At 35.4% G+C, this 19,541-nt stretch overlaps 1 protein-coding gene across 1 annotated transcript; it reads left to right on the forward strand.

Annotated features, from left to right (window-relative positions):
- The first annotated feature begins 116 nt into the window (after positions 1-116).
- On the forward strand, positions 117-19,326 carry LOC106055481 (uncharacterized). The gene is made up of 3 exons (XM_013211748.2): positions 117-368; positions 18,284-18,463; positions 19,060-19,326. Exons 1-3 carry the CDS (start codon positions 279-281, stop codon positions 19,198-19,200), a joined length of 411 nt encoding a protein of 136 aa, XP_013067202.1. The 5' UTR covers positions 117-278; the 3' UTR covers positions 19,201-19,326.
- Positions 19,327-19,541: the final 215 nt, after the last annotated feature.

Consider the following 19,541-nt stretch of genomic DNA (forward strand, 5'->3'; position numbering starts at 1 on the left):
AATACAATGCACATTGAGGTATCGAAAACTAATCAAAAGTTATTTTTCGATTATCCGCGAGAAACACTCCTATTGCGAGATTATTTTTTTTTAATTCAAGGGAGTCTACTCTTGATAACTAATTTACTGTCCTTGGAAGAAAACAATCCAACTGTAAATAGGTTAATAGTCTGACTTAGACAATAAATTAGTTCTAGTTCTAGATCTAGATATCTAAATCCAGATAGATCTATATCTAATCAATAAAATTAGATCTATCTTCATAGATATAAACAATAATGTCAATTTTTTATAAGTTTAACAGTTTTACGCAAAGTATTTCTCCGGCATCCCAAGACGTTGCAATGGGTCGGCCAATAACTCCACAGGTAGATTCTGGTAGATTTAATTTATTAAATATTTAGATCTAGTTATAGATTATTAGTAAATATTAGATCTAGTCTAGATAAAACTAAAAAAAAAGAATTAAAAGAGATTATTTTCTAGATCTAGTATCGGTAAAATCTGCAGGAGTTCAAGGGGCACCCATCTTTGTTATTGTTTAGACTCTGTAATCTTGTATCTTGGGTTTTCTCTCCGGTTTTGTGATTATTAGTATATTAGATTTAGATCTAGATAAAACAAAACAAAAAATAAATAAAAGAGATTATTTTCTAGATCTAGTATCGGTAATTCTGCAGGAGTTCAAGGGGCAGCCATCTTTGGGTATTAGTTTACGAGACTAGAAACGCTAAATCAGGTTTCTCTTATATTTTAAGAATATGCAGAAAAAAATGCAGATTACAAATATGTAATTTGATTTCCTCGGAGATAAATAGTTTTTAAAATATATATTTTTAAGTTTTATTTCTTCTTATCATATATTGTCAATGGAAATACGCCATTTTGGTTTTAAGGCTTAATAATAGACTATCTCCACAACATGGTGGTCAGTAAAGGTATCTGGGCATCTAAACTATTACCGTTTTTATTTTTGAAGCTAAAAAATATGCTAGATCTAGCTATGCTGGAATCATCTTGTCCTAATAAGTCTTTTAATTAGACTCATAATGATAATCTAACTGCTAGAACTAATTACTATATGGCGGAAAACAGATTGAGCTCTCAACATTCTACTTTAAGGACCATTTTTTTGACCAATTTCAAAATTACTTTTATTGACATATTATATATCAAATTTATTGCCCAAGAATAGAGGAATTCAAAAAAAATAAAATCAGAAGCAACAGACAATTATTTAACTTGAAAAAATGAGGTCAAACACACTTACCCCTAATAATGAAAAATTCATCACTCACAGAAGATATGTCCCATAATCCATGAATTTCACAAATTCACAATATTATTTATAGAAAAATATATCCCAAAGTAAAGTATATTTATAGAACATTTGAAAAAAATATAAAAACAAGTTTTTTAAGTCATTTATGCAAATTAATTGAGCCACCCCAGACACCACCCCCTCCGTAAAAAAAAATAGGTTGCAAATTATACTTTATCATTATCCTAAATTACAAAAACATAATCAGTTTAGACATATTATGTATCAATTTTAATGCCCAAGAAGAGAGGAATCCAAAAAAAGTAAATTCATTATCATCAGACAAGTATTTAACATAAAAAAATGAGGTCAAACACACTTACCCCTAATAATGAAAAATCCATAATTCACAGAAGATATGTCCAATAATCCATGAATTTCACAAATTCACAATATTATTTGCTTAAAACTATGTCACAAAGTAAAGTATATTTATATAACATTTGAAAAAAAAAAAAACAACCTTAAAAAGTATTTATAATTAATAAATAAGCCCCCTCTTCGGCCCACGCTACCAATAAAAAAAGTTTTTTTTTTTCTCTTATCTTCATGTTTTAACATGATACTATTTATATCAATTTTAGATAAAGGTTATAGATATGTATAATTTTAGACTAGAAAAGATCTAATATTAAATGAAATATTATCAAGATTTAGATCTATTCTAGTTCTTGATCACTTTTTAGATCTAGGTCTAGAGTACTCTACTTAGAGTTAGACCTAATAAAGCTTAACTTGCATGGTGCATGATCTATATCTAATGACTGTTTACTATCTCAAATAATCTCAATCTTTGTATCTGTAGTAACTGTTGCTGAGAAAAGAAATAAAAACAACTTTTATAATTTGGTTAATATGTGTTTGTTGTTATTTTTAACTAGGTCACTATGTCTATTGAATCTCTTCTACTCTTGTTTATAATTGACTAGATCTAGATTTTTTCCACTTTAACTTTAAGTAATTTAAGATGTAGATCTAGAGATCAGATCTAATTTAACCCTACTGAGTTTATAAGATCCTATGAATTAGATTTAGATATATAAAATCTTAGATCTAATCTACATTTAGATTCCTAGATCAACGTGTACATCGCTAATTGACTATCTACTAGTAGTACTAGTTACTAGATCTAGAATCTAGAAATGACTAGATAGTAGATTTAGATCTCAGATTTTTTTCCATGTTAAAATCTAGTCCTAAGTCTTACTATGAATTATATTTAGACGTAGATATAAGGCTATATAAATTATATAGATCTAAGACCTAGAGTCTACATTTAGACTTAGACTAGATCACTACGGTCTTGATTCTTGATCCACGTGTGTACATCGCTACTTGACTATCTACTAGAAATGACTATATATAAATATAGATCTAAATCATCTAGTTCTAGATCTAATCTATCCTGATAAGAGAATTTAGATCTAGATCAGTAAATATTTAAATAATTTCACGCTTATTAACTCTAATGACTAATGACTAGATCTAGACTAATCTAATCTCAGAGTCTAAGTCCGGTGACCTAGATCTAGTCCTAGACCTAGAGATCGATCTATGTCTAACTAATCTAAAAGCATTTCGCTAGATTGATTTTAAAATATGGTTAAGATCTAGTCTTTATAGATCTAGATCTGTAGAAACTATTATAGATCTAGAGATAGATTAATTTAGATCTAAAATCTAAGTTCAAAATGTGCCCCCCCCCCCCTCGCGCTGAAACATCGCATTGCCGGGCCGATTTTATGACGCATGCAATGCACCAATATTAAAGTAAAATAATTGCCGAAGTAGTCGATATTAATTTAAAAATTATAGGTTTTTAGCTTTTACAGACTAAGATCTCAATTCAGAGGTGCGCCTTCAGATTGACTAAGTCAAAACGTGTGTTTGTTTGTTTTTATCGCGCGCGCCTGGCTAAAGATAGATACCCGTGTTCCCGTCCTTGAAGTTAATTATTGAAGAAAACGACATCCTATTGTAAAGCAGAATAATTAACTAAGCAGTTGATATTATGAACTGAATTATCTGTAATAGATTCTGTCTATAATTACCTTTGCTAGAATTATCGCTTCGAATATTTCTGAGCGAATGACAAAAAAAAAAAGCACTTTGAACGGGAGGTCATGAAGTCAATTCCGGCGACCTCCATTCTGATTGGTGTTAAAAAAAAACGAGATTTTATAAATATTTTTTTTATTTTAAATAACCAAAAAATAAAAAAAATAATTAATTATGATGATAGAAATACAAAAATAAGTGTTTTGAAACGAAAATCGGCAAAATGTAATTTATATTAAAAAAAAAATGTATAATTGTTTGGCGACATCACAACTTCAAAAATTGCATCTAGGCTATTTTTTTTCAAATTTAAGACAAAAGAAGCATTTTATTTACTTTTTTTTTCTTTATGGTGTATAACAATCATTTTTAAATACTAAGTATGTATTTTATACATGAGTTATATTTCTAAAATATGTTTCTTACCTTTTGAAATGGGATCACATAAATCCAGAAGTAAATGTTGTCTGTCTTTTTGGCAATACTTCATGATATTCACAAATGCACAAATTCCATATAAAAACGAATTTCAAAAAAATTTTGCTAATGAAGCTTCCAGAAACATAGATCTATCCATCAGTAAAAGCAAATATACCACAGATGGTCTATATTCAGAGATAATGAATATTGAACTCGAAAAATGCATTTTCAATAGAGAATCTGTTTTCCGCCATATTAATATGACAAGGTTCTTAAAGGCAATAAAGGTCAATTCATTTTTGGTAATAAACTGTGCTGATATTTATTGTAGGCCTAGTTAAATTTAGATTCTCTATATCAGAATAATTCAGAATAGATATAGACAATATTTAACAATTAAAAAGAAGACAGAACAATAAGAAACGTATTGTATTGACACCAAGTCAAAATTAAAAGAAAAAATTGCATTGCTTTGAAAACACAGAAGTAATGTTAATTCTTGGTATTTTTTAAAACACTATCTTGGGATTTCTTTGGAACATAAACAATAACAAAATAGTAACAAAGATGTCTGCCCCTTGAACTCCTGCAGAATCTTATATTTTGAACACACCATCAAATTCTCATTCGCTGAATGTGTCTCTTTTTGTAGGTATTTATTTGTTCTTATGTTTGGAGCACAAAATGACATTTCGGGACTGCACATGTCAGATTTTTTATAAGTTCCTGTATATTTGTTCAGTTTTTCCAAAGCAGATGGCAATTTTTTAGATTCTCTGAACCATGTAGATCTAAGTAAAGCTATTGTTTTAACCTCCCCCCAGCAATTCACACTCATATAAGTAGGTACTTCGATAAAAATTTCAAAATGATCACAATGCAATATTGCTGAGTTAATTGTGAGGGAAGTTATTAAATTTTTAGTGGCCAAAAATTAGCCTTCTTTAGCCTTTGTAAAGCAAAAAAAAATCTGTGATCGAAACAACTGACAGTTGAACTTAAATTAACTGTATTATAAAAAGTCTTAAAGATATGGGGTTGAAACTTCACACTCTTTTACATTAACCAGTATTCTGATAAAATAAATTAAAAAATAAGACCAAGCAATAATATTCTTTGAAAAAAAAGTTAATTAATATATAAAAAAAGCCTTCGACAAAAAATAAAAATATATGTGATTTTGTCATCATATGAGCCCAAAAATCACAAATAAAACAAATCAGAGATCTGTATTGTGTTTTATTTTGTTTAATTATAATTCTACTGTATTAAATAGCTATTTATATGCATCAGATAGATAATTCTTATAAATTATAAAAGAAAATAGCACTGCACAGAAAAATATTTCCTAAAATTTAATGACTATAAGTTTCATAAACTTCATAAAAAAACAGTTTTAACCTTTTTGTAGAGCACTGGCAATTAATCGTTTTAAAATGCCTTAATTTAAATGCTTTAAAAATTAGATTGTAAATGAAAAATTTCTTGCTTCGGACAATAAAATAAAAAAGAAACCTTGCGATTTTTTTAGAAGTTATTAAAAGATTTTTTACTTGAATTTTTGTGCAATAATAGCTCATCATTTTAAAAATATAATGTACTCATTTATTAACTATTAATTTACATGTATATTAATAGAAAAAAACTACACACAGAAAAAACAAGATTACAAAGAGAGTTTGTGTTACACAAACTCAGAGGCGGCCCCCGTCGAAGTCGGATCCCTGTCGGATCTGCATATTCGCAAATAATATTCAAGAGGTGATTTAATTTTGATATAAAATGTTTTACACGTTTCGGATGTTCCTTCAGAGTTGAAGATAATTACTTCCTAGTCCAAACCTCCAACAGGACGACGGGGGATGGGAGCGGGCAGGGTTTGAACCCTGGGCCATCCATAAATCTGAACGACAGTCCAGCGCGCAAACCGCACGACCAGGCAGCCATCCGATGGTCAAAAGTAATAATGTTTCAAAGATTCATTTGCCGTAAATTTAAATTTAAATTTAATAAAAAAAAAAGGATTAGTTTTAGTATATTAAAACATTACAATATTGATCAAAACGTTTGGAAATGAAAATCTACACTTTTTTTTTACACTTTAAGTTTAGAAATTGAAATTCTACATCTTAATCTAGTCTATTTTAGTCTAAACTAGATCTAGAAATTCTAGATCTAGACTCTAAAATAATTTTAATTAGAATATAAATCCAGATCTAGATATACTGTAATAAAAATCTAGATCTAGTTTAAAAAATCTTGATTAGATCTAAATCAAGATATCATTCCTTTTTTAAACGCGAGTCACATAACGAGGCTTAATAAACATTACTATACCGAGTTCTTTTTTCATTTCATTTGAAGAATTAATTCCATATAACGTCAGAGGGAAAAAAAAACACTACGTCACACGGCCTAGCTAGACTAAAAATCGCCTTCATCTATAAGAGCCATTTATCGAGTGTTCATAGACTTTGGTGCACCGAGTGCGTTCTTTAAGCATTTCATTTAAAGAATTCATTCCATATGACGTCAAAGGAAAAAAAAACACTACGTCACACGGCCTAGCTAGAATAAAAATCGCCTTCATCATTACGAGCCTTTTATCGAGTGTTCATAGACATTGGTGCACCGAGTGCGTTCTTTTAGCATTTCATTTAAAGAATTCATTCCATATGACGTCAAAGGATAAAAAAAACACTACGTCACAAGGCCTAGCTAGAATAAAAATCACCTTTATCAACACGAGCCATTTCTCGAGTGTTCATAGACATTGGTGCACCGAGTGCGTTCTTTTAGCATTTCATTTAAAGAATTCATTCCATGTGACGTCAAAGGAAAAAAAAACACTACGTCACACGGCTTAGTTAGACTAAAATATGTTTTCATTAATACAAGCAATTTTTTCGAGGGTTAATAGACATTGGTGCACCGAGTGCGTTCTTTTAACATTACATTTAAAGAGTCCATTCATATGACGTCAAAGAAAAAAAATTCCATTACCTCACAATAGGCTAGTACCGGTACCATAAAAAAAATGTCTTTATTTACACGAGATATTTAACGAGAGTTCATAGACATTGGTGCACTGAGTTCTAATAGATATTATTTAAAAAGGATCAAAGCCACATTGTTTTTGCGTTTTGTCTGTCAGTCGGTCTGTCTGTTATCTTGATATAAAAAAAACAACTAAAAGTTATTAAAAATTGATTAACCTTTATTTTACGTTTCAAAACATCGCAATAATTTTTAGGTATGAACACAATTGAAAAGTTTATATAATAGATTGTTCCGGATGTTTGTATAAATAGTAAAAGAAAAAGAGAATTTCAGATAAATGTAATACCGTTAATTAAATTTTTTGGATGGTCTCGTATAAAAATTAGATGTACTACAGCCACGTGGAGAGATTTTCATACCTTACTTTGGTGTTTGGATTCTGTTTTCCTTAAAAATCGGAACATAATATTAACGATAATTAGATTTTTTAATGTTTTAGGTAGAAAGTTAAATGTACTGTAAGAGAGTAGTGAGTTAAAATATTTTTCATAAAAATCCGTAAAAACATTATTTCGTAAATGAGAAGATTATTTGTTTATTAATTAGAAGAGGGAGTTCAAACAATTATTTGGCGTTAGTAGATTTTTAAATAAATTCGGAAATTTCTGGCGACGATTTGTAAGAAACAAAATCCGGAACTTTCTTTATCGATTACAAAACTTCTATGTTATGTTTTACAAGAAAATTAAATGTCTAAAAAGTAATTTTCAGTAATCAATTCTAGTAAATTACTTTTTTTAAAAGCCTTATGCGATTTCAAACAATCATTAGGCATAATTCATGTTTTATAAAACAATATCCGGAACATTTTTACACTTAATGAAATATAAGTCAGTATAGAGATTATGATTTAGCATTAATATGCTATTTACATAAAAAACGGAACAACATATTATTGATAATGTGTTTTTGCAACGTTTAAGCATGGAAATTGAATGTAATATAAGCTAGAAGAGCAAACAAACATTTGTTGGCGTTGATTAGTTTTGCACAAAAAAATCCGGAACAATCAATTTTAGATACTTAAAACTATTGAGATGTTATGGGAGGAACATTAAAGGGTAAATCAGATTTTCAATAGCTTTTAGAGTTCTAGTTTTTTAAATCTAATCGTGACGGACAGACCGACCAACAGACAAAACGCACAAAAATAAGCTTCTTTTATTCGGATGGGGGCACTAAACAAAAAATAAATAAAATCTGATTTTTAAAAAAAGTTTAAGGAATTGGTTTAGCACCTGATCATGTTGCGATGTTACGCTACTGCACGAAAATCGCTGCATAAAAAGTCCATTTAAAAAAATGTGCGTGATATTTACATACAAAGTGCATTTTTAGCCTTTATAAACAAACAGAAATGTTTTCTTTTAATTTTAGCAGCTAGTTGACCAGAAAAAACGTCTTTAACTATTATTTGTATTTGTTGTAAACATTTCCTGTACATTTTAAAAATATATTTGACTTAGTGATACTGAAAATACACAAAAATTGTCCATCTTTGTTAGCATATTGTAACATTGCCTCCCTTACATTTACGTAATTGTTTTAGAATTGGTGTATTTTTATGAAAAAATCGCTTGCATAATTAATTTTATAAATTAAACGGTTTGCTTTTAGAAAACCAAAAGTAGCCGTTGCACCTAAACTTTTCAAGCCGGATTTAATGATGAAATAATATTTTTCATATCTCTTCTAGTTTTCGAGATCTGAGTGTGACAGACGGACATTTTGCACAAACCTAATAGCGGCTTTTTCTCCTTACGGGGGCCGCTAAAAATTAATTATTAGTTCGCTGAGCTAAAAATATGAAAAAAATTTTTTTAATATTTAATATTATTTTTTAAAGTAATTAAACTTTTACTTTAAAATTTGCAGATTACAAAGTCATTATAAGACACATTCCCTCTCCATAATTTAGCATTCAAACACTATAAAAGTTAATTTAAATGAAAAATTCCTATGTGTGCTTCTAAAAATAGCTCGTGATAGACAGAAATTGACCATTTCCAGTTCGTCCCGAGACATGACGTTAAACTGCGCTCCTCTTTCCTTAGCACTTTTGGAGCTCAAAAGTGCCCTACTTCTTTTCTATCATTGTGTCTGCCTCCTCTTTTCCTAAGTCTGCCTTCATTGATCATCACACTGTCTCCTTAACTTTAAATTCTCACTACGTCCTAGACCAGTCCGTTTGCCGTGGACTGCGACGGGTAAGGGGGGATAAAGAGATCCTGGTGTTTGAGTGGTGGCTATCTGAGGATAAACCACAACAACACAATACTTTGGCTCCAAGTTCCCCTAGACCTGAGACCCAGATGGCCCGCTCTGGGTCAACCGGCTGGTCATGCCGAGCTACCAGCATAGGTCGTCGACCTATGCTGGAGGGCGGTGGCTGGAGGGTCAATCAGGGAGCTGCTGTATCGGACACATGTCCGATGTAGCAGCTGACTGAGTATAGCACCTGTGTAGCCCTGGCGGGCTCATTCTGGACATCCGAATGGCCCGTCCCCTTGTTGGACTCGATGGCGGGTGGGGAGCACAGGTGCCGAATTAACCAAAATATATATGGACAAAAAAACACACACAAAACTACTTGCCCCAGACCTATGTCTGGGCAAGAAACGACGAATTGACGATAAAAAAGAGGAGGTCCCAAAAAGCTGTGCCACCTGGCCATCATTTCTGGTGGTTAGATGCACAGAGGAGGGAAAAAGCCTGACCAAGTTGAGCCCTTTTATTATCTATAAGGGACTCAAGTCAGTAGTGGGAGAGCCCAAGAGTGTGTCTAAGCTACACAAAACAATGGAACTCCTTGTAGAAGTAGACAGCAAGACACACTCTGATGGGCTTTTAAGATGCAGAAGACTCTGTGATCTCCAAGTGGAAGTCATGCCACACAAGAGTCTGAACACCAGCAGAGGTGTAATCAGCTCTAGGGACCTACTGGAATGTTCCGAGAAGGAAATAGTGGAGGGCATTGAAGGAGTCACCCATGCCCGGCGCATTACCAGGCGCAGGGAGGGTGAGGAGGTCAAAACCGCCACTATTATCCTCACATTCGGAACTAGGACACCGCCAGAGTATGTGAAGGCAGGATACCTACGAGTTCCAGTGAGGCCCTACATACCTAACCCCATGAGGTGCTTCAAGTGCCAGGGTTATGGACACGGCGTGGCAGTCTGTAAGAGGAACACTGTGTGTGCCAGATGTGCTGGAGAGGGTCATGAGGACAAGGGCTGCACAGCCCAGTTCAAATGCCCAAACTGTCAAGCTGGCCACTCAGCCTACTCCAAGGACTGCCCTGTGTGGAAACAGGAGGTTGCCGTGCAGGAGTACAAGGCAAGAAACGGATGTACCTTTAGCCAGGCGAAATCGGCTGTACTGGCCCTACCCAAGGGCCAATTCGGCTTGACAAAGACCTACGCCCAGGCTGTTGAAAGGAAGATCCATAGCCACACAGACGGACACATTGACCCCACCACCCCCTCCTCCTTCCCCAACTCAGAAGAAAACACCGCCAAAGAACACACCTCTGAAGAAACAAGAAAGCCCTGTTGTCATGCTAAAGAACAGGTTCTCTGTGCTCGCTGATGAGAGCATGGAGACTGAGCAGCATGTCAAAACCAATACTCCGGGAGAACCCGGAGACATCATGTCTGACACAGGTTCTCCTCAGAGAACCCAGCCAGACACCCCAACCTCTACTGAGTTAGAGGTTGACCAACTCCCTAAGGGGAGAAATCAAAGCGGAGAGGATGCCCGAGGTGAGAGAGGAGGAAATAACCTCCGCTCTAACCAGAGGGATCTCCCCTCTCCAGAGAGAAAGACTTCCCCCAAAAGGGGGTTGTCCTCCTCTCCATCCAAACCCAAGAATAAAAATACCAAGGTCACTGGAATAAAGGGAAACCGCTCCGGGGGCCTCCCAAGGCCAAATAGCTCCAAGTAGGTCATCTAGAATAAGCCATGGATTCCAGAATTGTACAGTGGAATTGTAGAGGCCTCAAGGCCAATTACGAGGAAATGCAGCTACTGATGGACTCTGAGACTCCTGTAGCTGTCTGCTTACAGGAAACATTTCTAAAAGATTTCATCAGCTTCCGAAGCTACCGTGCTTACACCAAGAATGTTGAGGATGCAGAGAGAGCATCAGGTGGAGTCTGTATCCTTGTGAAGGATAGCATCCCCCATGAGAGGGTAGAACTACAGACCACACTACAGGCCGTAGCAGCTAGGATAACCCTTCACAAGGTTATCACTTGCTGCAGCCTGTATCTACCACCAGGCGCTCCATTAAACCGAACAGACATGGAGGACCTATTGAAACAACTCCCCCGGCCTTATTTAATCCTTGGGGATTTCAATGCCCATAACACCATGTGGGGATCCAACAATACCGACACAAGAGGTCGTATGCTGGAGGATATCTTCCTCCAACATGATTTATGCATACTTAATGATGCATCACCGACCTACTTGCACCCAGGAACTGGATCATTCACATGCATTGACCTCACCGTATGCGTCCCCGGACTTCTGGACGATTTTAAATGGTCAGTTAGCAATGATCTACGGGGAAGTGATCACTTCCCAATCATCATTACTAACAATCTCCCTTCATTGGGACGACCTCAGCGGTGGAAACTGAATAAGGCCGATTGGGAACAATTCCAAAAAAGATGCTCTGAGGATATCACAGAAAATATCCTCCATGAACAGAACCCAGCTGATACCTTTGCTAGCAAGCTACTAAGTATAGCCAGGAAAGTTGTACCCCTAACCTCTGCAAATCCAAAACGGCCTAGCAAACCATGGTTTGATACAGCTTGCAAAAGTGCTATTGGTGATAGGAAAAAACGACTGGCTGCATTTATAAAGAATCCTTCCCAGGAAAACCTAAAGCTATTCAGAATAGCTAGAGCAAAGGCTAGACAAACCATACGGTCAGCCAAAAGGAATTCCTGGAGAAGTTTTGTCGGCAGTCTGGATGCCAAAACTTCTGCTAGAGCGGTTTGGAAGGCAGTAAGGCGAATCAAAGGGAAAGAATCAAATGCAATAGGGCATTTGAAAAACCAAGGACGAACTGTCACGTCCCCCAGAGAAATAGCTGACTGCCTTGCATCCTCAATAGCAGAAAAATCATCCACTGCACACTACACGCCAGAGTTCCAAAAAGTCAAAACCAGGGAGGAAAGACACCCCATTGATTTCAGGTCAGAGAACAATGAAGACTACAACAAACCGTTCTCGCTTGAGGAACTGAGGGAATCGCTGGACAAGTCACATGACACAGCGCCTGGAGAAGACGAAATCCATTACCAGTTCCTCAAGCACCTTCCCGAACCCTCATTGGCAGTCCTACTAGGGGTCTATAACTGTGTGTGGCAAACAGGCGCTTTCCCAAACAGCTGGAGGAAAGCCACAGTTATACCGATACCTAAACCGGGAAGAGACGGCTCTGACCCAGCTAACTATCGACCAATAGCACTAACAAGCTGCATCTGCAAAACCATGGAAAGAATGATTAACAGTAGGCTGGTCTGGTACCTGGAAAGGAATAAAGTGATCTCAAACTACCAGTGCGGATTCCGGCAGGGGCGGACAACAACTGACCACCTGGTAAGGCTGGAAGCTTATATTAGAAATGCATTACTCAGAAGAGAACATCTAGTAGCTGTATTCTTCGATATAGAAAAGGCCTATGACACAACCTGGAAACATGGCATTCTACGTGACCTGGCGCTTATGGGGCTTAAGGGACACCTCCCCCGTTTTGTGGAGGAATTCCTGAAAGATCGAAAATTTCAGGTCCGAGTGGGCAACTCCGCTTCTGACACTCATGACCAGGAAATGGGTGTACCCCAGGGCAGCATTCTGTCAGTCACCCTGTTCAACATTAAAATAAATAGCATCATAAATGCGCTGTCCCCTGGCATAGAGTGCTCTTTGTATGTCGATGACTTTGTCATTCTTACTTATGGGAAAAACATGAACACCTTAGAAAGGAAATTACAGTTATGTTTAAACAAAATTCAGGGTTGGGCAAACTATAATGGTTTCAAATTCTCAGACTCCAAAACAGTTAGTATGCATTTTTGTAATCTAAGGGGGCTCCACCCAGACCCTGAACTATTTATACACAAAAAGAAGATCCCTGTCGTGAAAACTACAAAATTTTTAGGCCTCACCTTAGATTCCAAATTTAATTTTCTCCCCCACATTAAGGAACTTAAGAAGAAATGCCAAAAGTCATTAAACATACTAAGAGTACTCAGCCATACGGACTGGGGAGCTGACAGAGATACCTTGCTGCTGCTCTATCGGAGTCTAATTCGATCCAAGCTAGACTACGGATCCATAATATATGGAGCAGCAAGGAAGTCGTACCTAAAAATACTGGAACCAATACAAAATGCTGCCCTGCGTCTCTGTCTCGGCGCGTTTCGTACATCACCTATCCCAAGTCTCCATGTGGAGGCTGGAGAACTCCCCATGGATATAAGAATGAAAAAGCTTGCAATGCAGTATATAGTCAAGCTAAAATCCAACCCCACGAACCCTGCTTTTGACTCCATATTTAACCCCACAGAGGTAGAATTATACAATCGAAGGCCTAACGTCATACAGCCGTTGGGCCTTCGAATGAGAGAACCCATCCAAAATTTAACCCCACCCATTGACCAAATCTCTAAAATAAAAACCCCTCAGAATCCTCCTTGGCTAATGAATAAACCTAAATTAAATTTATCCCTCCTTAATTTCAAAAAAGAAAATACAGACCCAAGCATACTACAAGTCCACTTTAGGGAACTGCAGGAGAGCTACGGAGATTGTGGCACCATCTACACAGACGGATCCAAAATGGAGGGAAAGGTCGCGTGTGCCTGCTCCTTTCGGAACAAAACAATCTCCCGTAGACTCCCCGATGGCTGCTCCATCTTTACGGCCGAATTGCACGCAATATTGCTTGCACTTATGGCCGTAAAAGCATCAGAAAGGAGTAAATTTATAATCTGCTCCGACTCCAAATCTGCATTGCAAGCTTTGGGGCGGATGAAGACTGACATCCCATTGGTACATAAGAGCCTGAAGCTGTTGGACCTAATAACAGCCGACCGTAGGGATGTCACCTTCATCTGGGTCCCCTCCCATGTTGGCATTGAGGGAAACGAAGCCGCAGACAGAGAAGCAAAGAGAGCCCTAAATCATGCGGTGTCAGGAACCCAAATTCCCTACTCGGACCTGAGACAAAGTATTGCCTCTGCCACCTATCGAGAGTGGCAGAACCGATGGGAGGCTGAGACTCACAGTAAACTCAGGCAGATTGTGGCGGATGTCAGGTGGCGGCCCACATCTAAGGGTCTGACAAGGCGTGGTAGCACAACCATGTCCAGACTTAGGATTGGCCACACCTACATCACGCACTCTTTTGTACTGAAGAGAGAGGAGCCCCCACTTTGCGAGTACTGTGACTCTCGCCTCACAGTGGAACATATCCTCGTTGATTGCCCCAGATACCAGGATGTCAGGGCGAAACATTTTAGAGCCACTAATCTAAAAACACTATTTAATAATGTCGACCCTGGGAAGGTACTGGGCTTTATTCGGGAAGTGGGGCTATCTACGAAGATCTGATTTCTGAATTTGTGAACATGCACTATTTACATTAGATTTTTACCAAATATTTAAATTTTTACTACCTTTACTATTTTAACTGTGAATAGACCTTAATTTTAATTATATAACTGTATAGAATCTGACCCTTGTTGTTTAGAGAGAGAGTAGTCCTTAAGGGACTGCAGGCACGACATGGCCTAAATTGTGCCGATGTGCCTCAAATCAACAAATCAACAAATCAAATCAACCATTTCCAGTAAATCACAGTGTTGGTTGTTACTAAAAATAGATTTTAACCATCAACTTTGAAAATTAATATCTAAAGAGTGCGCCAAGCTACAAAGTTCAAACTTAGCACATATATATATATATTAACATGCTAAATTCAATAGAATTAGTGAGATTGTTGTAACCATAAACACTTTTATTTTATTTAAAAAAGAAAATTTTACCCTTCTTTGTCTTTGTTAATTTTAATATCAAATATCTTTAAAGTGCGCCAAGAGAATTAAATGAAATTTGAAATATACACATTTCATCATATAATAAATTATTGTAGCAAACAGCATTGTTGTAACTTTTATAGGAAAAGAGTTGTAAAAATGTCAACTTTCACATAAACTTTTGTTAAAAAAAATGTAACAGATTGGCTTCAAAAGCAAATAAAAATGATCTCTGATATCTTATGTTTACAAAAAGTAATCATAATTAGTCCTCAAATCAAATACAATATGCTAAAACTTTGATGGAAATGACCACCCCTAAAAAAAGGGTAAAATGTGCTGACACACTTTTCAGCCATTTTTTGGGAGAAAAAAAAATAGATCTAGGTCAGTTTATCAAAGTACCTAATATAAGGGATGAGGGCTATATTATGAGCATGTTGATTGTAGGCTGATGGGCATATCAAAATAACCTTCCACTCATCTATGGAAAAACATTCCAATCACATTTATACTGTTAGCTGTTAAAGAAAATTTTAAAAAGGAGGTGTTCAACAAATAATAATGAATTTAACTCATTCTTCTTCCCTGAACATGGCAAAATCATAATAAGAAATATTATTGGGATTAGTAAATCAATTATTTATTCAATGAATAAACATGACCTAGATCGAGATATCTAGAATATTTAATTTATGAATAAAAGAAAAAAGTGCTGGCTGCTTATTTGAAGCCAGAGACCATGCCAACTGCAGTCTTCACGCCAGTGAGCTGGCGTCGAGGAGAGTGAGGTATACACTAAGCGTGTAGTGTCACAGGCAGTGTGGGGAAGGGGGAAAGAGTCATATGAAAAAATTATAAGTATCTAGGGGGTTGGGGGTAAGGTGCAACAAAACGAACATCCAAATTATGAAAACAAGAAGAGGGTCCATGGATGGGAATTAAGAGCAAGAGAGAGAATACATGTAGTTGAAAATGTTATGTTTGTTAAATTATGATAAGTAATTTATAGATCTATAATCTATATAGATTTATTTCTGTCTGTTTCTACAAATAGATTTTATAGGTATATAAATTAACTATAAATGAGAAAAAAGTATATATATATCTACTTCTTTAAATATACAATTTCAATAATTTTAAATGTACACAGATATAATTTCTTAGCAATTACATAGTGGTGTTCAGCAACGGTGATCAGTGTTCCCAATTGACCCAATTTATTTTTAAATAAAATCTTAAATATATGAGTAGTAATACATAGGAACACAGCTATTTTTATTGTCCATTAGTTGAAGAAGAAGAATCTGCTTTCAGTTTTTTTGTAAGTTAAACCATCTCGAAATAAAAAAAATAATATACAAATTTGACCCAGTTCCCGAAAGTCAGTGTTCAGGTATAAGAATCTACAATATGTAGAATTGCCAAAAATAATTTTACATAGAGAGTTGAAATAAATTTATCTTTGAAAAAAAAAGTTTTGTTGTAGAACTTTCCAATGATGTAAAAATTATGACCATACTGGCCATGCTATCAGTGTATGTAAATATAAAGTATGTTAATTAATTAAAGCAGAAATTTATGGGTATGTATTGGTAGAGTTTTTACCAAACAGTAACCCAATTTCATGAAACAATTGAAAGGAGATTTTGTCACTGACAAGGCAGGGCTAGTCTAGGCAAGACACACTCCCAGGTCAAAAGTTCAAAGGGGTGGCTGCCTGGTCATTCAGTCATTTGGACTTGACTATGGTCCTGGTTTTATACCCTGTCCACTGCCATCCCCTGTCATCCTGCGGGAGGTTTTGACTAGGAAGTAAATTATATTCAACATGGAAAACATGAAGTTGAGTTTCATAGATGATAGATCTACTTATCAAATAAGAAATTTAATAGTTGATCTAGTATTAGTAGTAAATTTCTTGCTCACAAAGCTGATTTTTTTTTATTTCTGTATTTATGAACTTAACTAGTTTATAATGTAAATATTGAAGAGCTAAATGTTAACCATATTTTCAAACGCAAGAGACATTGGTAGAATTATGGCCAGGCATGATATCTAACAGGGAAAAAACAAACTAACTTTTGAAGATTTTCCTGGCCTCTACAATCAAAGGGGGTTAAAAAAAACCTATAACAAATGATAAAACCAAACTAATATTTCTGTTGGTTTTTTTTTTATGAACACAATGCCAAAATGAATATAGTTGAGACGAGGGGGGCATTCATTTGAGGTTTTTAAAAAAATGCATTGTTTTCCCCGAAAATGGTAGTCCGTGATGTCTAATATTGCACATTGCTTACATTATGATTGAAGGATGGGGGGAAAAAACTCAACAAAGGTGTGATATCTAAAAATCAAGAGCAGTAAAGTGTTGTGGAGGGGTCAGTCCATTGGAGGATGCTAAATAAAAAAATTTTTGTGGAGTTGTCATTATATATATAATTAAAAAAAGGGACCTTAAAAATTGTGAAAGCAGGGTGGGGTGGGGACTATCAGAAAGGCAACATGTAGTATATTAAATTGAAAAGCTGAAGAAAAGAATATTTTTTGTTGTGGATGCAATACCATTGGGGGGGGGGGGGGGGGGAGCATTCTAAAACTTAAATCAACAATATCCTGGGAACAAATCAAGAGGCGTGTAATGTTCCTCTAGATTTAATGCTGGAAGTGCACACCCTGCTTTTGTGAAAAGGATTGAACAGGCAAAGCAACTAAATCTTATTTACAATAGATCTAAATTGTAGGCTATATCATGCTATTTGAAAATCATTTTAAGGATAAGAATGGCACACCTATCTCAGATGCTACAGAAAAAAAAAATACAAATACTAGACTAACAAAGAAGGAAGAGGAAGGAGATTGTGATGTACACAGTTTGATAGGACATGTTGCTGGCTGGACAGTCATTGGGATAGGATGTTATTATCAATGGTGCTGTATTCATATTGCTTTCCATCTGAATGTTCTGAACTGTTGTTCAACAATGTTGCTGCAGTTGATAAGTAATAAGACATTTGGGCAAAATAAGCACTACAAACAGCGATGTCCTTGCTAACGCCAGTATGGACAGTATAGAGGGACTTCTTATGGTCTGACAGTTACGCTGGGCAGGGCATGTATCCCATAAGGAGGATGAACATATGCCAAAAGCAGTCTTTTTTCCAAATATGTAGGTCACAGCTGGAGCTGCATAGCCACTGGAAATACTGCATTCCTCATTAATCTTCAGACAAGCCTTATTATTATTATTTATCTATGTAGTAATTCATTATTATAGCTCTACATTAGGGGGGAACATTGCAAGCTCAAAACATTTGTGATAACATCATTTACTCCCTGTGTCAAAGTGTTTGATTTTTTTTTTCAGGCATTTTCCACCAATGTAACAAAGACCCCAGAAGTATTTTATGACTTTAAACCATTAGATGTACAAGCTCTTCCAACTAGACAGGCATCAACAAAGGTAGCCAACTTAAAACCAGGACAGTATCCTGTGCCAAACTCACCAGGCTTCAAAAGATTGATGGAGTTGCAGACCCTTTTTTGTGTAGGTATCAATATTGTCAGGGGGGATCTTCTCTGAATCTTTGTTTATAAACAGTTATTAAATAAATCTTATAACAAGACTTCTGCTAATTGTTTGTAATTTCAATGTGTGTCATATTCATAAGTTAATGAAGAAGAAATGGGAATGAAATAATGTAAAATGGGATTATTTCTTTGATCCCCATCTCTGAAATCCCAATGCAGTCATCTGAGAGACTACAGAACGAAAATAATAAAGATATGACTTACTTACTTGACTTAGTCCTTTTGACTCTCAGTGAAGCCTAGGGCAGCAGCAGTACTTCTCTGGTCTATGTCCATCCTGCCATCTTTGCTTCTTGTTCTACTGATACTCCTACGTTTGCTTTGGTCTCACAGCCTTTCCCTTACCTTTTGTATGCCTGTACAGAGCCTGTTTGTAATAGTTTCTGTTCTTCACATATTAAATGTAACCTATGTATTTTGACACATCAAGAGATAACTTATACTGAACACTTCCTTTTTAATACTGTACCAACAAGTAACCTTTGTTAACTTTAGTTTCTATTGATTTTATAATTAACTTCAAATAAATATTGTTTTACTATTTTTTCCCAGGCCAATGACGGGAAATTAGTTTGGCAAAAGCTTCCTAAGGACATGCCCATGTATTACTTGACAATTGCAGGTGTTATTGCTGGTGTAACCTGGAGTCTTTGGAACTTGAAGAAATTTGCTTCACCACCCAGTAACAAATAACTAGAACTACTGACTAGAAGTTTAATGACAATAATTGACTTTGTTCACTGGCTATGTTTAAGAGATGTTTATGACTTCATTTTGAGTAGTTAAAAATTATAATAAAATGATTGGTTTATAAATAGACTTTTTGTTGTTCTTTTACTTTATTTTGCACTAAAAGTTTTTGTTGAAAGTTAAATATTGTGCTGGTACAAAATTTACAACTGATTTTTATTATTGCATGTTCATGTACCAATAAATTAAATTGATAACATTGACAAGAGAAAATGTTTTCAGCTAACAATAGGAAAAATTGATGCAACATGCCATTGAACTATAAATCTTTAAAACTTGACTCA

The sequence above is a fragment of the Biomphalaria glabrata genome, chromosome 3, assembly GCF_947242115.1.
Source record: "Biomphalaria glabrata chromosome 3, xgBioGlab47.1, whole genome shotgun sequence".
In the NCBI taxonomy this organism is placed as follows: Eukaryota; Metazoa; Mollusca; class Gastropoda; family Planorbidae; genus Biomphalaria; species Biomphalaria glabrata.